At 37.9% G+C, this 26,999-nt stretch overlaps 1 protein-coding gene across 2 annotated transcripts in view; it reads left to right on the plus strand.

Moving 5' to 3' along the window:
• QSOX2 (quiescin sulfhydryl oxidase 2) overlaps positions 1 to 22,791 on the plus strand; it is a 37,080-nt gene extending 14,289 nt beyond the window's left edge. For both annotated transcript variants that reach the window (XM_034793876.1, XM_034793877.1), the window contains exons 6-12: positions 4,320 to 4,465; positions 5,501 to 5,644; positions 8,804 to 8,933; positions 11,994 to 12,116; positions 13,890 to 14,040; positions 18,680 to 18,868; positions 21,036 to 22,791. In XM_034793876.1, coding sequence (XP_034649767.1) covers positions 4,320 to 4,465; positions 5,501 to 5,644; positions 8,804 to 8,933; positions 11,994 to 12,116; positions 13,890 to 14,040; positions 18,680 to 18,868; positions 21,036 to 21,586 — 1,434 coding nt within the window. In that variant the 3' untranslated portion in view covers positions 21,587 to 22,791. The remainder of the gene's footprint in view (positions 1 to 4,319; positions 4,466 to 5,500; positions 5,645 to 8,803; positions 8,934 to 11,993; positions 12,117 to 13,889; positions 14,041 to 18,679; positions 18,869 to 21,035) is intronic.
• Positions 22,792 to 26,999: the final 4,208 nt, after the last annotated feature.

Raw genomic sequence — 26,999 nt, forward strand, 5'->3', positions numbered from 1 at the left:
AAATATTTCAGATCATGAATGACATTGCTTTATCACTATTAGAGAACCATTCATAAAGTTTGTTCCTTTTGGTCAGCTTTTGCAACATCGTTATCTTATTGTAATCTGTATGATATACTGTGTGTCTGTGTGGTCCATACACCACACTAATTAAAATAAAAAAGCCACCAAAACCAAGACAATGCAGAATATTGTAGTAGAATTCTTGGATGATGATGGTCTTAGCTCAGTTTGTGCTGAGGTGTAGTAGAGACTTCAGGAATTGTATGATCTTACATTTAGGGTATTGCATATCCTGTATGCTGTTATAATGTGGTAATATGCTGTTTTTCATACATATCTTATTTAATGTCTCAAATTGGCCCAAGCTGCTAATATGTTTCTTGGAGTCAGGGCCTAATTGCCCATTTAAATCTTATAACAGATTTCTGTGTGTGATTGATATCAATCAGTGAAGCAGTTAAATATGTCATTGTAGCAAGTAAGTGAGGTAAGAACCCCTCTGGGGTACTTGGCCTTCCTTTGGATGTGCCAAATAAAGAACACAGCAGGGTCTTTTGCAGCAGGAAAGGGCCAACAACGAATTAACTAAACATGGATATTGGAGTGCTGCACGGGGGACAAACTTTTTTTTTTTTTTTTTTTTTTGAGCAATATTGAAAGCACTGTGGGATTCAAAATGCCAGACTGAAACAATCTGCGTGGTGGGAGAGATGTGGATAATGCCAGTACTAGCAGTGCGCTATACAACATAGTCCTTGCCTTGAGGAGATGACAGTCTACCCCTGCATATAAATCTTGCTAGACATGAATGGGGTAGCTTTATGTGCCACATTGCCTAATTAAATGTGAAACTTAAGGACACTTACAAAATGTTGTGCCATCGTTGTAGTGTAGACTGGATAGTAAATATTTTCAGCATCTTGAACTGAAGTATGAGGAGGTGGAGAATTAATTTGTTATGAAATTTGGTTTGGCCCCATTTCACAATCTAAAGAGCTGCAGTTAGCCTACACAACTTCTGTTAGTTTTCTACTACTGCCAAAACCTAGGACAAGAAACAAAACCAAATTGCATGATTACTAGGCATAATCTGTATAGAAACATGCAATGTGTGTTTGACACGTCTAATTACATTAGATTAGGAGCTGGCCAGCAGCACAACCGGAGTATGGGGTGCTGCCTGCTTTGAGAACCATGTCTGCTTCTGAACTGGTTCCCAGGTGCTGGTTCATTGTGGCTAATTGTGGAAAATCGACATTACTGAGATACAAGGAGGTATCAGTAACAAAGCTTCTCAGCATTTTATTTTGTCCATTCTGTAGTCTTATTGCCTTCTGCTCTCTGCCTTCCGAAAAATGGAAGATACTCTGATGGTATCTGCTGTCAAGAATGGAAATTGTGCTAACATTGTATAGTGTTCTAAGTTTACATACAGTGTTTAAGTGAAATAGACACACACCTCACCTCTAGAAGTTTACACTCTCAATAAGACAAGACATGCACACGACACATGGCAGAATAGTTCAGGAGAGGGAGGTTTAGGTATTTATCACTAATGAGAAGAAACAGGGAGAGATTGGAAGAGATGGGTTTGAAGAAGCTAGCTGGAGAAGAGAGGTGAATGAATCTAGGGGAGAGTTTAAGGCATAGGGAGCAGCATATTCTTATTTGTATTATTGTAATGCCTAGGAACCCCAGTCACGGACCAGGATCCCATTGTGCCTGGTGCTGTACAAACAGAACAAAAAGACTGTCCTTGCCCCAAAGAGGCTACAATCTAAGTATACGATAAAAGACAACAGATGGATGCAGACAGACTGATGGAGGAGTATAAGGAAACAATGAGAGAGTTCTGGCTAGAGTGATAGGTTGTGATCTCTGAGCACCAGCTGCCTAACTGTTGTCAAGTTTTTGTAGGCATTCTGGCAAAGGAGAGTAATGGAGTGGTTTTGTGGATGTTTATGGGGAGTACCTCCCAAGCATGAGGGGCAACGTGGGAGCATAGCAGACGGTACAAAGCCAAGTGTGTAGGGGCAGCAAGGGGGGAGTGAAAAGAGAGGATTGGGAAGAGCACAGAGAAGGGCAGAGTGGAAAATAAAGGCAGAGAAGTAAACGAAACAAGATTATTGAGGACCTTGTAGATGAGAATGAAGAGTTTGATTTGATATGGTAAGAGTGAGCCAATAGACAGATTTGAGGAGGACAGTCATTGGAATGGCAGGAGAGGAAGATGACTCTAGTAATGGGACCTTGAATGAATGAAATGGAGAGAGAGTTGTGAGCCAAATGTTCATCGGAATCTTAACTGGGCCTGCATATTTGCAAGCATAATTTTGGGAGTTAATGTTTAAGTGATGTAGATGTTTAAGTCCTTGATTGTGTCCACATAAGTCATAAACTTCGACATCTAAATGACATCTAAACTGTGAGTCAAATAATTGTCCCTACAATTATTAGAGCTCAGAAAAAATGGAAGCCAGTGTCTGAAAAATTGGCTTTAAACCCTTGTATGTATGTAACATGTCATCACAAACCAGTGGGTGTGTGACAAATATCATTTTATCATCTGTGTTTGGAGGCTTCTTCAGGACGTTTCATCACTCTCTCTCATGTGGTCTTCAGCTATGTGAGACTTGAGGGAGGAAAAAGTCAGGATGGGTTAAGGAAAAATCATAGAGCTCAGAAGATGAGAAAAAATTGTTTCTCCCAATGAGGTAAAATTTCTGTTCAACAGAAATTGTTAGTGTCCATATTGGAATACTGATAAATAATAGGGCTGTCGAGAGATTTAAAAAAATATGTACAAAAAACTGCATTCAAAAATAAAACCAAGTAAAATTTTAGTGCCTACAGGTCCACTCAGTCCTACTTCATGTTAGCCAATCGCTCAGATAAACAAGTTTGTTTACATTTATGGGAGATACTGCTGCTTCTTGTTTACAGTGTCACCTGAAAGTGAGAACAGGTGTTTGCATGGCACTGTTGTAGCTGGCGTCGCAAGATATTTATGTGCCGGATGCGCTAAAGATTTATGTCCCCTCATGCTTCAACCACCATTCCAGAGGATATGCATCCACGCTGATGATGGGTTCTTCTCGATAACGATCCAAAGCAGTGGGGACCGACGCATGTTCGCTTTCATCATGAGTCAGATGCCACCAGCAGAAGGTTGATTTTCTTTTTTTTTTTTGGTGGTTGGGTTCTGTAGTTTCCGCATCGGAGTGTTGCTCTTTTAAGACTTCTGAAAGCATTCTCTACACCTCGTCCCTCTCAGATTTTGGAAGGCACTTCAGATTCTTAAACCTTGGGTCGAGTGTTGTAGCTATCTTTAGAAATCTCACATTGGTACCTTCTTTGCATTTTATCAAATCTGCAGTGAAAGTGTTCTTAAAACGAACATGTGCTGGGTCATCATCCGAGACTGCCATAACACAAAATATATGGCAAAATGTGGGTAAAGCAGAGCAGGAGAGACACTATTCGCCACTAAGGAGTTCAGTCACAAATTTAATTAATGCATTATTTCTTTTACGAGCATCATCAGAATGGAAGCATGGCTTCCAAAATGGTGGCCAAAGCATGAAAGGGTATATGAATGTTTAGCATATCTGGCATGTAAATACCGTGCAATCCTGCTATAAAAGTGCCGTGCAAATGCCTGTTCTCACTCTAAGTGACATTGTAAATACGAAGCGGGCAGCATAATCGCCTATAAATGTAAACAAACTTGTTTGTCTGAGCAATTGGCTGAACAAGAAGTAGGACTGAGTGGACTTGTGGGCTCTAAAGTTTTACATTGTTCTGTTTTTGAGTGCAGTTACGTAACAAAAAAATTCTACAGTTGTAAATTGCACTTTCTCAGTAAATAGATCACACTACAGTACTTTTATGAGGTGAGTTGAAAAATACTATTTCTTTTAATTTTTAGAGTGCAAATATTTGTAATAAAAAATAATAAAATATGAGCACAGTACACTTTGTATTCTGTGTTCTAATTGAAATAAATATATTTGAAAATGTAGAAAAACATCCAAAAATATTTAAATTTAAATTGGTATGCTATTGTTTAACTACGATTAATCACAATTATTTTTTTAATCACGATTAATTTGTTTGAGTTAATCATGTGAGTTAATTGCAATTAATCGACAGTCCTAATGTATACATATACTTGATGAATAGTAAGGTGGTTCTATCAACAGCTTAGTTTACTTAAAAGTATGGTGCTCTCCCTGTAATATACTTATCCTTTCTTACAAGAATTGATATTCTTTGAACAGTGTGTAACTCTTGTGTGTTGTCTTCTCATCACCCAGGTGATCTTAGACTTGATTCAGTATGAAAACATTATGGTAAAGAGAGTGCTGAATTCTGATAAGGCTTTTCTAGAGAAACTTGGTATTACCTCAATCCCTTCATGTTATCTGATCTATCCAAATGGGTCCCATGGATTAATTAACATGTAAGTACTATATATCTGTAAGGGATACTTGCAGTACTTTGAGGGGTTCAGTTAAGCTTTAAAACCGTTGCCTTAGTTTCCTTGCATACAAGTTAATGTATTTGATAACCAGGTTTTATTTGTGTATTTAAATAAAGGCAATATATCCCAATATGTGATCAGTGCATTTTACTGATTGAAGTTAAATGTTCAGACTCTTCATATTTGAAGAGACTGACAATCTCAGACATTGTTGAGACAGCTATTCCGTTGCGTATGAAAAATATCCCATTCATGTTTAATAATCTTATACTTGTACAGCTGACTCTCTGTAGGAGTTTACAATACATTGAAATGGACTAAGAGAACAAAAATAGATTTCTCCCTCAGCTGGGAGAAAAAACAAAATGCTGTAGCGATTAGTTATAACTTCACTGCAGTGGTGAGTTTAGACGGCTCACAAACGTGCTTGTAAAATGAACGGTAAAGAAGAATCCTCCATCTGTGAAATAGAAATTCCAGGCTGATGGTGTCAGTGCAAAGTGTTACGAAAATATAAACTGTTGAGCAGTAGCTAGTGACATGCTGATAAATAGGATATCACTGAGGTTTTGGGAAGAGACTCTGTATTAGTCATGTCTTCCACTGCTACCAGTCATTATCACTGACTCATTATTGTGATGCCTGTGAGGAGAATATGTATGGTTTGGGACAGATCTGAAATAAAAATATTAAGTACCAAATCCCACAGATCCAATTCAATCAAATCACCTGTTGGATTCAGTGAAAGTGTTGCCTGCAAAAGGTGTACAAATATGACCTGAAGTCTTTATGAAAATGGGATGTTGCTGTTCGTTTGAATGGTATTGCAAGCCACTGGTCCTAATTATTTTTGTTGCTGCTTCTAAAATTTGCAAACATGCTGTCTTTTACCAGACTTTTAAAAGAAAGAGTAAAGAAAACCAAATCTTGTATTTCACAGATCTATTAAACTGCTCCTGTCAATCATTTAGCTTGAGGTGATTTTTAACCCTTACACTGTCCTTTCATACGCAGTTTGAAGCCTCTTCGGTCTTTCTTTTCTTCCTATTTAAAGTCACTGCCCGGTGTGAGAAGAAAACTTGTTTCACAACTTCCACTACCAAAAAAGCAAAATAAACAGGACGACGCAGAAATCAAGGCATGGAAGGAATTTGATAAGTAAGTGATGCTGTTGAGCTTCAGTTTAATGGTTGGTAGTTAAAATCCACAGTTGTTATTGCCAAGTGGGAAGCTATACAGTAATTGATTTTAACATCCTACTGTAGCTGAAAGCTTTATTTGATTCCATAACTACTCAAAGGAAACACCCGGAATTGAATAGCTGAACCACCACATGGTGACCTGCTGAGCAGAACAAAGGGATTGTGTGTGAATATTAAAGGGATCCTAGCACTGAAATGTCTTGCAGATCACGTTGTACGGCATTGCTTTCATTTGTTTGTTCAGCAGGATCCCTTTCACAATATACTAGATACACCGGTAAATTAATTCAGCCCTAGCAGCAGAGATGTAATAAACACTCTACTTAGTGAATGTACCTTTCTTGCAATTATGACTGTTTTAGAGATTTTAAAGAAGCTTCAAGCAATATTTTCAATCTGCATTTGGAGCAAATGTCTGCATTTTTCTGGAAGAAAGTTCTATTAGAGACTATTTTTATTTTAAACACATGCTTTACTTAAAAAATCCAAGGCTCAGTTCTGCTCCCATTGGTGTCAGTGTGAGCAGGATTGATGATCAAACCAATATCTGAAATGTAGGGTTCACTAGTTTATTTTTTTTATTGGAAAACTTTAGCTTGTAAATCAATATCCCAGATAAAAATAGTCAGTACTAAAAATTTTTAACAAGCTTTTGGCAAATCTACAGAAAACAGCAAACCCAGTATTTGTTTGTATAATGGTGAGTCAGGACACCATTAGAAAGTGTTAGGTAAATGCATATATATTAGAAAACCCTGAAGTCACCAGAAAAGATGTTTATCAGACCAAATCCACTTAGGTTTATGTTCACCCTCTGACTATTTGAGAGAAGGATACAAGAGCTTTGCAGTGAGATAATCCTTCAGCATCTTTAGCTGGAAAAGATGTAGGACTGAGTGCTTCCATTTTGTACTTATTTTCATTTTTTGTTATGGTTACTATTAAAGTGTCAGCCCTGTTTGTTTTTTTTGACAGATGGCTATGTTTTCTTTTAACAGTTTATATAGAATATTGTGTTTTGATAACTTATTTTTGTTGCTAATGAGTATCTTATTAACGTGAATGATTCTATCAATCTTGGTGCTTGTACAATACAGTGTTTTATAAAAGATCACTATATAAGAATCTCCCAGTTAGATTGTTTGTGTGCCTGATGATTTAATACTGGCAACTATATTTAAGAAGTCAGCAGACATATTAACTAATAAACTTTTTATAACTGTTATTAAGTGAATACATTGTTTACTAAAGAGGTGACACTCGGCCACTCAGAATACGTCTGTAGTCTGTATAATTCAGAATTTAACTGTCACAGTTCTTGAGATACCTGTATCTCTAACCTCTTCATGGCCTCCATGAGGGGATGCCACTCAGGCCTCTAGCCATTACCTTTCTTGGGGTGGTAGCCAACGTTCCTTCCCTTCCAGATGGGATTTAGGTTAAAATTCCTCTTGCAATTCACTGTGATCACGTTAGCAGGTCTGAGTTTAGTTCACAACTTGTTCTCTCTCAGGGGCTATGACAGTGTTAATCAGTATCCAGCCAGCCTTCATAAATCAAAATATTTATTTGGAACCAAAAGCATTATAGAGAAAACATATCTTGAAAACAACAAACAGCTTGTATGCCTGCCTCCCGTACCAGGTATCACCCATCTGCAACATGGAGATGCTGGTAGATTTCAAACTCTTTCTGCAGGGTGTGTCCTTCCTGTCACAGCCTGAGGTCAGTTCTTGAGTTCAGTGAGAGTGACCTCCCTCCTGTAGCAGGCTTGGCAGTTCTTTGTTTGGTAACCTCTTTCAACCAGTTCAAAGCAGGATAGTCCATTTTCCTCATGAGGTGCCTTTCCAGACTTTGTTTACCTGCCTAGGGATTTACATTAATTATTCCCCAGTAATTTTAGTTCCTGATGATTCATTTATGCTTAGGTGACTTCCACACAGTCACTCCCTTGTCTCAAAAAAATTAATTAACCCCTACCCACATGGCAGAACAATACAAGGGGAGAGAGGGGAAACTGAGTCTCTCACTTTTTTTCATAAAACCCCCCCAGAAGTTTCCCAGTTCTCCACTGCAGCTTTTCATTTGTTTTTAAGTGTACTGTTATCATTATGCAATCATTGTCAGAATAAGCTGGCTTTCTGATTGATCGGCTCTCTTAAATCGACTGTTTAATCATGTGGGTTATAAGACATAAGGGTCCTCAGGAATTTTTTGAAACATTAGGCTGTCGGGTCTGTATCCAGTTCTGTTTGTTATGCCGTGATGCTGTATTTGGTACTAACTTGGGCTAATCTAAAAGCACTGAAGGATACAAACTCTATGGTGTTTATATCTTGTTCAGTTGCTTGTCTATTAGTGGTGGTGGAAAATATAGAAATATTTTCCATGATAGTTGCTGCTCTGAGGAAGGGCGGTGTTGATGTCTCATTCACCTCAAATGTGTGCTTAATCCATATCCATCAGTGGGTGACTGACTGTCACAAGACCTTCTGTAATTGACTGACTCTTAAATACACTGTGGTGCACAAGGTCTCTCTAGTGGGACTGCTGCATTTGGGGAGAATGTCTAAATTCCATCTTCCTTAATATGGGTTTATTTTCACTTTTGTTGTTGTCAGTTTCCTTGGCATTGTTCCTCATCAAAGATACTTCTGTTAAACAAAAGGTTTTTCCCCTCACAGCCTGTTGTTCTCTACTTATATTTAACCATGTAGAGGAGTTGTAAGTTGTGACACCAGCAATTTGCTTGCTGACAATGTCAGGGTTATGATTTCTCTAGAGGGAGAAATTGGGTTGGGAGGCAGAAAGTTCTTACTCAAACACAAGATAACTTTTTATGCAATTGCGCTTCATTTGTCTAGTCTCTGAACTAGTGGCATAAAATTGCTGTTCTAAAATTAGAGTACTGTGGAAGCCATTAAACTTGACATTCACCATACTAAGCACTGCACTGTATAGTCCTGCACTTGGAATAGGAGATACTGCAATCACTGTGGAATTACAGATTGAGGTTTGAATAGTGCCCACTGTATATCCGTTTTACCTTAATGACTGGTGAGCAAATGGGTGAAAGAAAGCTGCCTCGATTTTTAACATTATATATGTGTTTTAGAGCTAAGCTGTACATGGCTGACCTTGAATCAGGATTGCATTACCTGCTCAGGGTAGAGCTTGCCACTCACAAGACGCTTGAGGGAGTTGAGCTAAAGACCTTCAAGGATTTTGTTACAGTCATTGCCAAGGTATACACTTCTAATCTTTGATTACATTCACTAGACTCTTACAAATATGTAAAATTTGCTATTTGACAGAATATTTTATGCTTCTGAAAATGTCTTTCAGAGTGCCCTTAAAAATGTACATGTTTTGGTTACTATGGTATCTTCGATATAGAAATTCTGTTATGCTTCTGTGGATAAACCTGAAGGATTAAAATGCTCTTTGTTGCAGTGCATGACTCAGAATAAAATAAGGATTCTGGTTGTCCCAGGCTTGCAGGGCAGACCTGTGAAAATTGGGATGATTGCTCAGATTTTTCTGGATAGGTAATGATTGTAACTGAGCATAGATTATTTCCCCCATACAAATACCCCCTCACTCTGGATTCTTGGAATTTCTTAAAGTAACTTTAAAATTGTTGTGCCTATGTGACCACATACAGTGTTTAGAAAATTAGGTTGGACTTCTAACGATACAGCTGACTTTAATCAAGATTTTTTGAACATCGCAGATGAGCCCCATATTTCAAAGACTCTAAACAGGGTCACCTCTTGGGTGCTGTGAGGATAAACCCTTCAGTGTTTGAGGTGCTCAGATATTGTGACGATGATGGGAGTTTAGCTGCTGCTTTGTTTTGGACTTATTTGTCCTAAAGTTTAGACATTTTTAAAGTGAGTCTGACATGAAGAAAATTTGACTTGGAAAAATTCTAATATTTTAACCGTTAAAAGTGACTCCGTTAAACATGAGCTGCAGTGTCTCTCCATATTTCATTACCAAGTAATTAACAGATTGTATTTGTTTGTAAACAAGACAAATCAATGGCTGGTTAGAGGAACAATAAGAGTTATATAACATTTCCAAGTGTCTGGCATTATGTGAAAATCAGTCAGACAGATTCTTACCCCCTATGACAGTCAGAGGTCAGAAATCTCTAGCTGGCCTCATTTCCTTTAAGAAAGTGTAGTGCTAATCTGTCCATCATATTATCCCTCAAACAGCCTCTGTTCCTCCTGATGGAGCCTGGCCAGCTAATGTCATTTATTTTCCTAGCTATTAGTGACTAAATGGGGAATGCTCTCTTCTAGGCAGCAGAAAGGTTTTTTCTTTTGTATTTTTTTAACACTTTTCTCTTCTGATATTTCACATTTTATTCACAATTCTGATTTCTTTCCTGTATGGTTCTTTATACCAAAGGACTTCAGAAAATATAGCATACTGCATTGATGCATAGTTTCTATGAGATGCATTTGAGGTTTTGTTTTTAAGACCTTAACTCCTTTTTAAACTAAATATTTTGTGATCAGTTAATAAAAACATCTGTGTGAACTTAGATTTTTAGGACTTTGTACACTAGCCTCATTTCTGAAGAAGAGATTTACAGTGCTGCTAAGTCACTAAAGTCTGCGCTCCCATCTCCTGCTCAGGGATTTTCATTGTTGTAGGATTAGTTTCTTGGCTATTTGTGCAACTTGCAGTAGCCCTTTCTTTCGAATCCTCCATAAGACTGATACCTATCTCAGCTCCCCTATCATGAGTGCAGCTAAAATGGGGTTCACATGCCATATGCTGCTTTGTTTCCCCTGACGTTTGCACTGGTCAGCTTTACTTTGGGAAGGTGTTATAACTTTAAGTGCATAGATATATCTGTCATATAGAGTATCAGTATTTCAGTTGTGTACAGTTTACTCATATTACGGTAGTTTATAGGAACCCCAAATCAAGGGTTAGGGCTCTTTGTGCTCGGTGTTATGCAGATAGCAAAGAAAACAGTTGCTGCTCAAGAGTTTTTCATTAAACCAATTAAGAAAGCTCTGGGCTGGGGGAGGAGACAGAAGAGGGGAGCACACACTGGACCATGAATCAAGTAGTTGGAAGGAACCAGTTATCTGCCAGGACGTATCTTATAAACAATTGAACAGTTACTGCAGAATGAATTTTCATTGCTATAGCATCTCCCATCGTAACGTTCTCTACGTAACTGATAAAGCAGATACAGGGACAACTTCTCCTGCTGCTACTTTTGGAACTGTTTAACAGAGAGCAATTCTGCTTCCTGTCCTAAGCTGTTGTGTATAGACTCCCAGATGCAGTTGAAACAGCCTGAGGCATTTAAGTATGCAAAGTGTACGTACCCAAATTGAAATTGATCTGGACCAGTTGGATTGGGACCTGTATTCCTCATAAATAATACTGAAAAGCGCCACTGGAAGCAACTCTCTTTACAACTCCTCAAAGACAGCAGTATGGTGGAGTTTGTCTTGTCCTCCGTCTGTGTCGCTGACGGGAAATTTGCATCCAAAGTGTTGTGTCTTTACTTGTGGTTGAGGTCTTTGGTGCTATATGCAGCATAGTCAGAGCAGTTTACAAGTTTATGCATCATTGTCTAGAGCGGATTTTTTTTAAATAAAGGTCAGTTCTCAAAAGAGAACTGAAAAGCTTTTGGAAATTAAAACTCCCCAAACTGTAATCACATGAAAGTAGACTTACAAATTACAATATATTTCCAATTTTAGAAGTGACATTACATCTCAAATAAAGTAGGGTCAGATTGAGTCAAAAGTTTGATGGGAAATCTCCATGGTTTTGTAGGAAGCATTGTGACACTCTTCCACTTACGTCAATAATGCCAGAGCAGTGGTTCAATATTATTATTTTATTTGTATTAGGGGCTGGTATCATTCAGGAGAGGTGTGAAAACGAGGTCCTGAACATTAAAAGTCTTCGGGAAGTGCCTGTCATAATTCCATCTTGAGTGTATTCCGCCAAGCTAAATTCTTCCTGCAGTTTGGATACAATTTCCTTCATGTTCTATCCTAAACTGCTGTATTATGTTTGTGTGTGCTGTAAAATACCAGCTGCATTTCAGTGGTGAGCAAAGTATGTGTACAGATGTTAAATTAATGCAAAAAGGGTATTTACTGAAAAATATAATAAGTGATTAATTCCAATTGTATGTAACAAAAAATCTAGTATGGCAAGTTTAATTAAAACTTTTAAGAAGTAAAAACATTTAAAAATATGAATTGGTCTCACCATAATGAGTGCTTTAAAATCTATGGATACTTTCTTATTTCCATTAGTTATTTCCTGGCCGTCAGCCCGTGGTGAAGTTGTTAGAGACCTTGCAAGAGTGGCTGGTGAGCCTTCCATTAGACAAAATCCCTTATGATGCTATCCTAGATCTGGTCAACAACAAAATGCGGGTAAGCTGTTACTAGTTTCCAGCATAAAGTACAGAATTAGTAAAGGATAAGGTTCTGTATAAATCCAAGACACCACTTACTGATGCCTCCCTCAAGCATAATGCAGTTATAAGAAGGTTAAAATGGAAATAAAGTGAATTCGTTAACCAGAAAAAAATCCCCATGAAGGAACTTAAATGAGAGACATGTAGTACAGTGCAGCATAGCACAGTCCCTGTGTATGAACGTGCAGTCACTGATGTTACAGTTCTTTCCTTTGCATGCTCAGGTAACTCAGTGTCTCTGATGAAAATGTTTGCTCAATATCCTTTAAAAGAGACACATGCACACACAAAATATGAACATTGCCTTTCTGGCAGAGAAGGGCAGGATGAGACTGTTCAGCACAAATCAATTCCACGCATTTATTGTATGTTGAAACACACCTCCCTCTTTATTTCCTTCTCCTCTGATGAATGGGATTTTTAGGACTTTGAATTGGACCAGTTATTGCCAGCACTGTGATTGTCCTGAAGGCTAGAGTTTAAAAGCTGGCAAAGTTAGCCATTGTGATTTTACATTAACTCTGAAAAATTTTCAGAAAATTATTAATATACTGACCTAGAACAGGTGTTGAGGAGAATAAAAAAAAATTGTCTAGTGTTTTTTATAAAGAATCTTACAAATTAGGATGCCTAATATTTTCCATCACACTAATTTATAGTGTTTAAGAGAAAAGTATTATGTCCTGCTTTAATGCTTACACAAAAAGATATTTAATAACAATGCATTAGAATAGCCCAGACTACTTAAATTCCAAGTTCCTTTAAACATGAATTTAATAGCTTCAACTTAATACACTGTCACAAATGGATCATCTTTATCTTAAATTAGGATCTACTGTCATTAACTGTAATGTTAACTAATACATTTGGAGGCTGATCCTGGAATGTGCTGAGTGTCTGTGGAGCACTGGGTACCCTCAGTTCCCTTTCATTTCAGTGGGAATTGAGAACGTCATCTTGCAGGTTTGGGCCATTCTGATCTGAACTGAGCATTTCATTAAACTGCCTTTTTTTTGCAAGGTGCTAGCTGGGAAAATACATGAACTAAGGCTATTTCCGTGTAGACAGTGGTGTGCAGAGTACACCATGAAAGGCAGGCTGTGTCCACACTTGTCACTGCAGTGTGTAGCTGCACGCCATGGGGACCAGCCAAAGCCTTTCCCTGCTCCCCCGCACCTTCCGGCTGGAGCATTTCACTGTGGTGGGGAAATGCTCCAGCAGCAGGAAACTACACTACTAAAAATTGCAGCGTAGACATGGGGGGAATGGAGAGAGCGATGTAAGGCATGGAACCTGGGGGTTCAGGCATTAAGGACATTTATTCTACTCACCTAAGCTGTGTTCATCATCAACACTGCTGTTGATACCTGTGCTAGCTTGTCATGCAGTATTTGTACTCCACACACCGCTGTCAATGTAGACATACCTTCTATTTAACCAGAAGATAATGTCCAAACATCAACCTGTAATATCCGCATTGTACATGTTTGGCTGTTTAGGCTTGCTTGTCTTAGGCCCTTTTCTGCTAGTCACACATGCATAAAGGTCTGTTTCTTTTAACTGACTTATTGAAATTACCAGGTAAACACAACAAGAAGAGGTGCACACATACCAGACCTATCTTGTATGTTCGGAGCAATTAACAGACGTGATAAGTTCAATAGGGAAGTGTCATTTTCAAGTAATCTGGTCCCAGACTGGACACATTTAAGAATTTTTTTCTTTTCAGATTTCTGGAATATTTCTCACTAACCACATTCAGTGGGTCGGCTGTCAGGGGAGCAGACCAGAGCTGAGAGGTTATACCTGTTCCCTCTGGAAGCTGTTCCACACCTTAACTGTTCAAGCTGCCGTTCAACCAAAAGCGCTAATCAACACAGGTAAGCAGCAGTTATGCAGGAGAACTAAAGGAGGGGAGATCTTGATGTGGCAATCTAGCTGTGCATAAATTAGCATAACAGATACTGGATTTGAATAAATCTCTGCTCAGAGATCACACACACAGGCTTTAATAAAAGATGCACTCCAGTTCCATGGAGGACATTGACATCCAAGGCTCAGTTTTTCAGTTCTGGACCAGTAGGGGTCAGGGCATATCTGCCGCAACCCTTCTCGTTGACTCAAGAACTGTGTTGAGGGCTCTGAAAGGAGCAACGGCCATCTCTTCTCTCCTGCAGGAGTGGTTAAGTAAGGTCTATGGCCTTGAAGATGGGGAAAAAATGAAACACAGATCAGTGGGAATGTCTTTGAAACACTGAACTGATATTTCTCCCAATTAAGTTGGGGGGAGGATGGTATGCAAATCTGTTTGTTGGGATAGATCATATCCTATATTTTTTTTTTTAAATGTAAATTAGTAGTGCAGCTCAACTAGTTATAAAGCAAAATAATTGGTCATGAACCAATTCATGTAATTTTATAGATACTAAATCATAGGACTGAATAATTATTTCGATTGCATTTTCATATTGTAGGTCAACCATGAAAGTTTGTGCCCAGAAGTGATCTTTCTTCTTTAATAGCAGACACACCAAATAATTAGTTGTCTTTTACAACCGGGGGGGGGTGTTATGAAAATTTGGTATTCTTCATATTTAAGAAGCTTGTATGCATTGTTGGTCAGATGTACATTTTATTTCCATCATAGTTAGAAGAATGAATTATTGATGCTAAAATGAAATTTTCTAAATCATTTTGTATTTGACAGGACAGTATTTTATTTCTGTTCTGTTGTATTTTAAAAATACTTGCGCTGATTATAATGTCAAAGCAATGTAATGGAAGAGTTCTAGAAATGTTATAGCAAATGGATAAATTATGGAATACCTTTCAAATCATCTCTTCAGGAATAGGGCAAGAATAATCTGAGGTTGCCCCAATTTTAGTTGGGTAGTTTCCAATTAATTTCCCTTAATTATGGCCCCAAATGCTCTGTATGCTAAAAATCCACTTTGGTTTCCATCAGTCAGGAGGGACTATTTAGTGATAAGAATATGGAGGTTTGTACCTTTTGCGGATATACCTGTTTGAGAGAGACTTTGTAAAACAATTGGACAATTAGTTTAGGCAGAGCCAGGCTCTAGGAAGCCTGTGTGGAATAACCCTGTGTCCAGATTGGTGGATTGGAATCACAAAAATAATTTTCAGGCAAGAAATGTCCTTGAAAGATAAAATTCCAGGAAGAATGTCACCACGTGGCCAACGTCAGAAACTGGTTTAATTTTTTCCAGTTGCCGTTTGTAACAGGCCAGGTTTTTTAAAATAAATAAATAAATAAAAAGCCTCTGTGGTTGAACTCACAAATTATAGGCACACATTTTTGTGCTGCATTATTTGCAGACACAATTAAGGTTGCTTAATTGTCATAGCTTGACTCCATCTACAAATTGGGTAGTTCAGCATCTAACTAGCGGTACTTGTACATTTATACTTGTGGAAAGACAGGTTGAATCCCTTTTAGAAGTTAACACCAACAATGCCTAGTGAAGAGCACACCGTAGAGAGTCACGTTGGATGGCACTGCACTGACAGCCGGTATAACTTACACCTCCCGGTGCTCTTCGTTCACTCATTCCACTTGCCACAAAAATGCTGTAGTTTAGCAGTATGATTTTTTTTTTGTTGTTCTGCACAATTTAACTATGCAAAATTGCATCTTAAATTGCTTCCATATTGCAAGTGTGTTTTCAAAGCAGGCAGAAATGTAAAGTATACTCTAGAACCTGAAAAATCTTCAGTACACTTAACTATCAATTTAAAACGGGGCAGATATTTGATGATCACTTCTTATGGCGAAAGAATTGGGTCAGTCTGAGACTGTCGGATTATGTCTTGGGAGGTTTTCCTCTCCTTATTGCTTGTTTAAATCCCATCTACTAAAAAGCATGATGCACTCCCTAATCCTTCCCACCACAGGTAGGGTTTTATGATTCTTGTCCACTTTAAAGATTAGGGTTACCCTGAATTGCAGTAGTTTGGGAGGAAAGAGAAAAGAAGGATTACGTGATGATACATGGCAGATGTTAATAGAAGATCCATCTCTGGGCTGATAAAAGAAAAACAAACAAAATGAGCCATTTTGCGTTTGGATTTTTTATTTTTTAAAAGCAACAGTATTTTCTTGGTAGTTCTAGTTACTTGTAGAGTCTGTTAGCTAAAGTGAATTTGCTCTCGTTTTCCAAACAGATCGTGTCCTTCAATATATATTTGCAGACACATTGTTAAACCGTTGAGCTGTGTGGTCTGATCCTGCAACAGGATCCTGTAAAGGAATCTAGTGGAATCATAGTGCTTAAAATCATTGCAAGAATTCAGTCCTGCAAATCCTTAGTTATATGAGCTGCCGTGTTGAGATGATGGGGCTATTCGCATGAGTAAATATTGCACGTGTAAGGTTTTGCAGGATGAGGTCCTATATTTGTTTTATTGATAACATCCAAATTTTCTCAAGAATCTGTAAATCAATAAATCACAAGAAACACTCAAAAGATGAACATTGTGACACTTGAGATTTCAAGGAGGTAGAATTTTAAGAGTTAATGCATATGGTTAAATCTGCGTGTGATTCTTTGCTCCTATGTAAAGGGGCTGAGTTTGCCAATAACCTGAAGAATAGTATAAACTGTGTTTGTTTAAAAAAAATGAAAAGATCAATCTTTAAAATACTGTTGCTTAGTAATAGTTTTGTTTTGCCTGAAATTCATGTTGGCTTTCTAAAATTATTTTTCAGCGGTTCTTTTAATACTCACATTTAATCTGCTTTAATCTCAGTTGTTTTTTTTATTTATACATGTCTGTTCAATCACAGATATTGAATGTCTGAGTAGAGATTGTTCACCATTTATTACTTCTCTTTGGTTTCAAATCACTTCTTTTCATGTTTGAGCTTTCATGTTTACAGCATAATGCTGCTGTTTTGTTGCCTACATGTGTTTTATGAATAGACTCTTGTGCATGTGTTTCTGGAGTACATGAACAGTTAATATTTTTAATAGCTTGTGCTAACAATTTTTCCAGTGAACAATGCAGGAGGTTATAGATGCACTACAGAACTGTTTTGAAATTAAAGTACTTCAAATATAATTATATTTAACATTAGTCAATGTAAATAAAATGTTGTATATGCTGTAATCAATTATGGTAGAACCTTACTGTATCTCATCCCATTGTAGATTGTTGGATTTTTGTTCAGCTACAGTAGTTGCTAATTCAGTCCATCAAGGAAGCTACATCACAAAATGTACTACATTTGGCAAAGGTTTTTACGTCCATTATTTACGATAATTCATAGTATACTAGTAAATATACTACAGTATGTTTTACAAGAGAAGTTAAGTACTAGTCAGACATCTCTACGCTACTCTGCAATTAAATCTTAGCAGAGTGCTCTTACAGTACTTCTCAGACTACAGGCCCACTGTATACAGTCATAACGGCAGGATAAGGCTCTTCGTTTGCAGAGGTCTTTGCAGTTTTTCTGCACTACATAATAATGCACTCTCGTATCTTCAGCATGGGCGTGTAAACACTGTGAACCAATAGTCATGATTCTACCAGAAAATCATTCCAAAATTCTGATTTTTATAAGTGTTACTTAAGTAAAGTCACTGTATTAAATATACATATATGTATGCCTTTGTGTTATGTAAATGTAGTGAGAATGCGATATTTGTGTTCCTCAAACTTACAGAAAATATTAATGAAAGGTGAGAGGCAGATTGTGGCTACAGAGACATCTTTACCTGTTTGAGGGGTTTTGCTGTTTGGGTTTTTTTTTTTTTAAATGAGGTCACCCAACATTATAGTATTTGAGCTCAAATTTAATATTGAATTGACATTGTGTGTTCATTCAGTCATTGAAAGAGGTCTTAGAGTATACTCTATTGTTGTAAAAATCACTTGCTATATAAAGAAACTACAGTTGGCTTCACAGTGCCAAATCTTACTCTGTGACTTGAGCTTCTGAAAAGTGTTTTACCATCTGTGCTGCACATAGATCTTGTAGCTGCCTTTCTTTTCTGTATTGGCAAAATATCCTTTGAAAGGGGAAATAAGTGAACACCACTGATTAGCTTTTGATACTATATATAATGTTATCCTTCCTGCATTCAGTTCACCTTTGTAAAGTCAAATATCTTTAACACTTTGTGTCTGTCTAGTATTTGTTTACAACAAGGTTTTATTTGTATAAATAGCTATTTTTATTAGGCAGTAGAACTATTTATGCAAAACTGTTCACTGTCCACCTCCGTTGTGATTCACTGAGGTGCAGTTGCTGTGTGAGCTCACTTGTACGATGGATATCCACAAAAGGAACATCTGTAAAATAAAACCAACATTCTAAATTTTGAAATGCTAGCATCATCCTGTGGAACCAACAGGGGGCAACATTTCCTTCTCTTTTTCCCCCATGATCCATTTTTATTTTGGTTTGCTATGTATCTTGCTTGTGCAGGTGGAAAAATGTTGGAAGCTGTGTTTGTTCAGGTGCTGCTAACAGGGACCCATTGCTCTTTCCAGGTTTTGAGGATAATCCCCAAGTGGTCCTACAGATCATGCGGCGGTATATTCAGCACTTTTTTGGGTGCAAGGCTTGTGCTCAGCATTTTGAAGAGATGGCTAAAGAATCCATGGATTCCGTGAAAACCCTAGACCAGGCTGTTCTCTGGCTGTGGGAGAAGCACAATGTAGTGAATGACAGGCTTGCAGGTATGGCAGATCTGGCATAGGAACACATACCAAAGCTAGCTTTGGTCTGGTGACTATGATGATAGTACTGTTATACAATGTAATTTGAACAAATAGTGGTCTTACTTCTGGGGGTGTTCAAAAGTTATTAGAACTGATCACAGCGCACATTTCCAATTCCAACAGAAATAACGCTGAGTGAGTAAAACTTCCATTTAAGGCACACCGCTCTTCAGGTCACAATGGTTCAGGATACAATAATGTGTCTGGTGGAGGCTCCATTGTTCTCAAGAGCATCAGTTTTTCTGAAGTTCCACCTGCTGCGTGATGAGATGATTCTCCCAGAGTGTGTTTCAAACCCTGTTTGAAACTGAGCAATGCAGCTTAACTACTTACTAATCTGTGAACGAGAATAATTACAATTCTTTCCAGAATGTTTTAAATCACCATTAAAACATGTTTTCATTTTGTTCTAGCTGGGAATACAAAACTCACTAGAGAAATGTAATTGAGAAGATGATCATAATTGAACAGAATTCTGTTCCTTGGTTTAGAATGGTTTAAACTATTCATAAATCAGTAACTGAATAAACTAAAATTATTCTTCAAACATGATTTGTTTCCCTATAGAGCTTTTGTTATAACAATTGGACTAAAACACCATGAAACTATTAGGTTGTATTTAATCCATTGAGTTGCACTGGTGTCCTATAACTAAAAGCACTAAAGAAAATTGGTTTCTATTTGCACTTAGTACCTGTCTGCTGTTATGGATTAGTGTATGTAACATTACTTACAATTCAAATGTACAACATTGTGTTTATTTTCTGGGTAAGATGCATTCCCAAGATATGTGAAGTTTTAAATATTGTTTTGAATACAAACATTTTGTCTTGTGCCTCTAAGTAGGAGAAGCATGCAACATAGTAGATAAAATTTCCCCGTAATGCATGTTACCAATGTATGATGGGGTAAAGGGAAAAATTGGAGTCTTTTTCTTCACGATAGGTTGCTAAGTATTGTCAAGATAGAATATAATATTTTAGAAAAAAATATTTTCTCCTTGGAGAGTTCACTAAGATGCTGGTTTGAGTAATGCAACAATTGGTCAAAGTCCCTTCTAGTACAGATTTTGAACGTGCATTGCAAATAATGCCAAATTATATGTGCTAAATTTGTTACAATCTGTTTTCTCTTTCGGACTGTAATTTAGGATTAATCTGTAGTTTGTGGTGGTTTGTAGGAACTTTACAACTCTCTAAAAGCCACTTAGTGAATTCTACAATTAGTTATTTCCTGTTGTGTATTAGCATAGTTCTGTGAAATTTTTGAACAATAAATGTATTGACACTGTAGCCATGTTAGTTTTTTCAAGCAGATAAAGGTTTTTGTTTTAAAATACCTCAACTGAAATTTAAGGAGTTTATTCTAGAGCAGACAAAGTCCAACACTAGCTATGGAAGACAGCTACCACCAATTAAGACAGAATGATGGCTGCTGCTATGAGAAATTGAAACACTAAAATTGAACCCAGTCCAAGAGAAACGCTTATATGTTTAAAAGTTATCAAGCAAACTGAAACATTTTAAATGTATAAAAACCATCATCAAAGTACTGAAAATGGTTTGCTATGGTAGTAAAACGCACTTCTGAAATAAGCAGGGTAAGGATGGAATTGTTGCCAGTATCTATAAAAACTTGTATATATATTTATAAGACTTTGAATGGCCTTGAAGCATCTTGCCGAAAACTAGGCTTCAGGACTACCTAGTACTGTGCACAGAAGAGCAGTTCATTTTGAGCCATAACTTAAATTAACTCCTGGAAATGCATTTGATTGAGTGGTTTTTATCATTGCTAAAACTGTAGCATTTGTGAACTGCTCTCCTGTTACAGGGAGACTGTCATAATGTAATGTTTGTGTCCTCCAAGAAAAAAGCAGTAACTCAGAATATGAAAATTAACATTTCAACAAGGAAAGCTTTGTATTGATTTCAAAATTCATCTTGATCATTCTTAGATTAGTATAAACATGTTGACTGTGGCTTTTTAAGTGTGGTTTTTATTGTTTCCTTAAACTAAGCTTACTACTTGCATTAAATGGAAAGCAGTCTCCTCAGTTTCATGTGAGCAGATGCATAGATTACAAATGGACAAAAGAATGTATTTTCTCTTTTTCCTTCCTTAGGTGATCTGAGTGAAGATCCAAAATTCCCTAAAGTTCAGTGGCCAACTCCAGACCTCTGTCCCGAGTGCCACGATGAAATGAAAGGGTTACACAGCTGGGATGAGGCCCAAGTGCTACAGTTCTTGAAGCATCACTATCACAGTGAAAATATTCTATATAAATACACGGAAGGCCAGGTTAACGTTAATGAAATAGAAGTTGGGGATGTGAGAGAGAGAAAAGACAAAAATTTACCCAAGAAAACAAGTGGAAACAAAGAAGACAAGATCCTGGATCAAAAAAATGTGTTGGATTCAAAATCTAAGGCCTTAGATAAATTAATAGCAAATAACGGACCTGTCAGAGATAGAAGTAAAAATGCAGTCGAATCCGTTATCCATAAAGAGACCAAGCCGTCTGTGTCCTTCTTAGGGATTGGATTTTCTAACATAGACATGAGTCTATGTGTTGTACTTTATGTAGCATCGTCCTTATTTTTAATGATAATGTACTTTTTTTTCCGAATGAGGTCCAAACGGTGGAAGGTGAGGTATTATCGTCCGGGTGTGTAGAACTTACCAGAAACGACATTTTCATTGTAAGTGGCTGATCAGTACCAGACGCAGCTTTAATATTTATGATCAGGGATTTTATACACAGTATTGTTTCAAAACCCTCCTCCCCCGCTCCCAACTCATTTCACCAGTGTTCTCGCTTAGTGCTGTAGAGCGTGCTCTAGGAATCCCAATATTTGACTAGTATCCAGGTCCGTAGCACTGACTTAGTGTTTACTAAAGGAGAAAGATTGAACTTTTCCATTAACATATCATTACGTACTGTTTGCATCATTTACTGGTCTCTAATGTGAGGAATTGCACTACGTAATTAGTTACTCCGGGTTTTGGAAAGAAACTGAATACTATTGTGTGTGTTCTGACACAGCCTTTTAATTTTATCCTGAGCTGACTTAATAATCTACCTGTCCACCCGCTGCTCATTGTGTGAGATCTTGTTGTTGCCTTTAGAGAAGCAAGAATTCTGATTTTTTTTTTCAGAGGAAGAAAAAGTGTATTTGAATAAACTTTACAAATGTATTATGTTTTTTAAAAAATGAATGTTTTTCTCCATTACATTTTTGCAGTTGGAAGCCATAAGTGTCCAAATACAATTCCTCCCTCTCCCCTTAGTTCCGCCAAGGGACTGTGCACTTCCAGGAGGCTCGGCCTGGGGTATTTGGATGATCTGAATAATGTACAAGAGGCCTGATTCTGATTGCGTAGGGCAATGTCCATTCAAAAGGAACCCTGTTGACGTCAATGGAGTTACACCATTGTAAGTGAGAGCAGAACCAGGCCCAATGTTTTTGCCTGCCCCGCTATTCCAAGCTTAAGCAAAGCATTAAATAACCCACTCTTTGCTAATTTATTAAGTAGGGAAGTAACTAAGGAATAGTTAGGGGAAATACCCTACTGTTGAATTACGCTATTGGAAGCCACTTCTCATGAACTCTAGTAAAGTGAAACTCCGTGCCTGGTCAAATAGACAAAGTCGTGAGTGGTTTTGGTGGGCCAATACAAATTGCAGTTCTGGTTACAGTGAATTTCTTACAACATTGTGACACACACAAAAAAACCCTTCAGTCTAAAGGGTTCCACAATGTAAGCATTTCATTTAGAAATCTCCCATTCTGAGCCTGCGAGGTGGTGAGGAATCTTTGCTCACAATTGTAAAGTTTTCTGGTGCTACAAAACTATGAGTGATTCAAGACAGTCTCCTTATGCATGTTCCTTCTGCTAGTGCATTCCACTGTTTGGATTAAAAAACAACAAAATAAGAATAGCCATACTGGGTCAGTCCAGTGGTCCTCTACTCCAGTCTCCTGTCTTCTGACAGTGGCCAGTACCAGATGCTTCAGAAGGAATGAACAGAACTGGGCAATTATCAAGTGATCATCCAGTCCCACCTTCTGGCAGTCAAAGGTTTAGGGACACCCAGAGCATGAGTTGCGTCCCTTACTATCTTGGCTAATAACCATTGATGGACCGATCCTCCAGGAACTTATCTACTTCTTTTTTTAACCCAGTTATATTTTTGGCCTTCACAACATCCCCTGGCAACGAGTTGCACAGGTTGAGTGCATTATGTGAAGAAATCCGTCCTTATGTTTGTTTTTACACCTGCTGCTTATTAATTTCATTGGAGTGACCCCTGGTTTTAAACAGACATTTAGTTGCAATTGTGCTCATCACTTTTATTCCAGTATGGGTCGTGGCAGCTTTTTGGAACATAGAAATTGCCATTCCAGATCAGACTACTGGTCCATCTGTCGAGTATCCTGCCTCTGACTGTGGCTGGTGCCAGATGCTTCAGAGGAAGGCATAAGAAGCCATGAAGCGAACAATTACAAAATTACCAGCCCAATGTAGAAGTTTCCTGATTTCAGCTGTCAGTGGATGGTTTATGGCATGGAGCATGAGGTTTACAATCCTATCTAGTGTAATTCTTGGTGTTCTTCTCATCCATATAAATGTCTAATCTTTTTTTAAACCTGCCACGCTCTAGCCTCAATGTTTTCCTTTGGCATTGAGTTCTGCAAATCAATTATGTTGTGTAAAAAGGTAACTGTCAATTTCACTGAATGTCCCCTTGCTCTTGTATTATGAGAGGGGGAATAAACAGCTCCAGGCTAATTCAATCATTTATTCCTTCATTTGGTTAATTATTCTGTGTACTTCTGTAATGTCCCCTTCTGATTTCCACTGCAAGCCCTATTATAAAGTTAAAACTTAGCACATTCATCTCAACAAGGACAGATTTTTTTTTTTTATTTATTAACAAGTGGAAAATATAGGGATGTGTGTGTCAAACCGCAGCTTTGTGTAATTTGAAAAGAAGGCAAAGGATTATTCAAAGAAAGCCAATGCAAAGGGACTAGCAGTAACTATTGCCTATTTCCAATAACCACTTCAAGAAATTTACTCTGCATACATTTGCATGTGTCTAAAAATGCCTAAATCTGCATTCACACGACAAGCGCTCATGTTTTTCTTAAGCTGCCTTAGGGCTAAAGTTTGTTTATGTGCAAAGCCTGAATAAATGGGCTTTGCATGAGTGACAAACCCCATCTCTATACCTGGAGCTAGAGGGTTGGAATTCTGCATTCTGTCCACTGCCTGGGCCCCTTGGCAGTGTGTTGAGGTAGCAGAGGCTGCCGTAGGATGACGGTTTTATGCTTGGGGCGTCTGTGAAGTTGTAAGAATTTCCGCCAAAATGGATGTGAAGAAGTAGCCATGACGATTTCACGTCAGTCTGCATTTTGCTAAGTAAATGGATGTTTTTAAAGGCGTGGACCATGATGGACCAAAATGGCTTCCTCCCTTTTTTGTGGGATTGTTAAGAATCCCTGTAAGGTCTTATGGGGCTCATTTTTGAATACTCCGAGAGAAGGTGAAACAAGAGTGGAAGTTAACAATTAAGGTTCTCAGTCTGATCAGTGCCATTGTGCTTTGTTATTATAGGGTTTCAAATAGTGGGGGCCCCAAAGGGAGGAGCTTAGTTAAAACAGAGGCCAAAATTTTGGAACTTGGAGGTGTTAAGTCAGGCCCCTAACCAAGTGGCCTGATTTTTTTGGGTGGACTTGACAAAGTGGAGGGAGCTCAGCATCTCTAAAAATTGGGCACCTGGTTTGAAAAATGTTGATCAGTCTCAGAGGGATCTTTGAACTTCCTTGCTGCTGTTAGTATCACACATTTTAGTATTAAATAACACTGGCTTATTTTTAACTCTGCTGGATGTGTAGAATTGGGTTCGTTAGTTTTTTGTCTCCTTTTATTTTCATGGGTATATTAATTGAACCAGTCGAGCCAGTGAAGGATCATGGGATGATTTTGCCCTTAGAACAGCTAGTGGGTGATGCATTTAAGAAAATGTGCTTTGCTCACTATAAATACTGTAAGCTTTCACTCTGCCTTTATGCTGTTTTGAAACCTGGGAAGTGGAACAGATACTCAAACTTCCAGGATAGCTTTTTTTCCCGCAAAGAATAGAGATAGATGTAAACAGAATTTGAATTATCCAATCTTGGTGTTATGGCTAAGTGCTGCCATGTAATTGGTACATAGCTTTCATTTTCATTGGTAGCAACGTCCACCTCACTTGGAAAAGCTACCCTGAACTTGGGTTTAGTTATGTAAATCTCAGTTTGTGCTGTTATTGTGTAGGTTTAAACTGACCCGTGTTATTTCCTTTTGTGCGTGATGACTGTCACGATGGATTTCCACATTCAGTGCTATAATATGATTTTACTCATGATTGACTGCGTCTCCAGAAAGTGTTACGTGTCCGTCATGAGATAACGCAATGCTGTTTTGACATGCTGTATTACAAATACCCTGTCATAATCTGGTTATTTCCTTTTATTAAAATACCTTTAAAAGCACCTATTCAATCCAGGAATTTTGATTTTATAATGCGCTAAGTTCCAAAATTTGCCAGGTGAGAGAAATCGATATGTATGGATCATACCAGACTTCCATTTTCAGGAAGGAATTTTGTCCATCGTAACACACTGAAAGGGTTCTGTGCTGTTCAGTTATTTTCACATTGAGAACATTAAACTGCAGAAAAAAGTAAAAATAACAAATATAGGGACCTACTAGGTCTAAGGGGGGGAGGGGAAGCTAGTTCCAAGAATGCCAAAATGAAACTATTCCCTTGAGTTCCAATTTTAACTGCAAATTGTGTCCGTTTCACGTGATTTCTGTTTAGAACTGGACGTTAGTACCATTTTGACAGAAGGTTCAAATGTATTTTCTGTGTCTGAAAATGTTGACTACAAGCTGTTGAGACTGAATATAACCGTTCAATAATTTAAGTGTTTTATTTATTTTTAATTGAATGACTTGAATAAAAGAGAAAGTAGTGGACATGAAAATGTCAGTGTGATACCTCTCTCTAGCAGAGAAAGTGCCCATTTTGTACCAAACTGTAAATGAATGTGCTCATTTAAATAAATAAATTGCAAACATTTTTGGAAAAATGCATTTTGATTCTTTTTGTGGTCAAATCCTTTTTGATCTGGACTTTTTAATACAAATTGGGGAATGTTGCAAGAATAACTTGGTTAAAGTCCATTTCAACCAGTAGGGGGCATCATATATTGTTACATTTTTAAAAATATTTGGCCTGAACCCAACACTTAGGTTTAATACTTTGAATTTCCAAATTCACTTCCCCTCAGCCCCCATCCCCTAACTTCATAAAGCATTAATGTAAACGGCATATTGGTGAAGCTGTGTCTAGTGGGGATGAAAAACTATTGTCTGTATTTCACTTTGTTTCATGGTTCTCTTTGAGCTAAGACAAAGGAACGTATCTAATAGACAAAGTACTTGCTTCCTCGCTGCTGCTGATCTTGTGGGCTGTGATTACACTAGACATTTGTTAATTTCTCACCAGTGCATGTCCTCATGGTGACAACAATGGGCATGCTAAAGTTGACCCTGCCACCACCGTTTAACCCTGCTCAAATCAATTCTGGGCAACACTGTTGAATGTGCTGAAGAGGGTGCTGACAGGAAGATTGCTACACAAGGGCTACTATCAGTGGGAAATTTTAAGGAAAAAATTGGTTGTAGACAAGCACTTCAAAGCTCCAAACTTCCTTACAGAAAGGCGTGTTCACTCATTGTAGCGTGTGACCCTAGCTAGTATGCATAGGGTTTGCTCACTAGCTGTTTGGAGGTTTGGACCCCTCATGTGGGGCGATCCTGTCCTGCTTGTTGAAGTAGAATTCCCTCCTGCCCCAACTCACAAAGTAACAAATGGTGTCTCCTTTTAAAATAGGGGCTGGGAGTAATCTGTGGAAGTCTTATTTCAGTACCAGTTAAACTGATTGAAACTGTAATTTAAAACAGTTATAAAACCTATAGTGTTACATATTTGTTACCATAGGGACAAACCAGCACAGCTTCTGTAAAGGAAAAT

Source organism: Trachemys scripta, chromosome 17 (assembly GCF_013100865.1).
Source record: "Trachemys scripta elegans isolate TJP31775 chromosome 17, CAS_Tse_1.0, whole genome shotgun sequence".
In the NCBI taxonomy this organism is placed as follows: Eukaryota; Metazoa; Chordata; order Testudines; family Emydidae; genus Trachemys; species Trachemys scripta.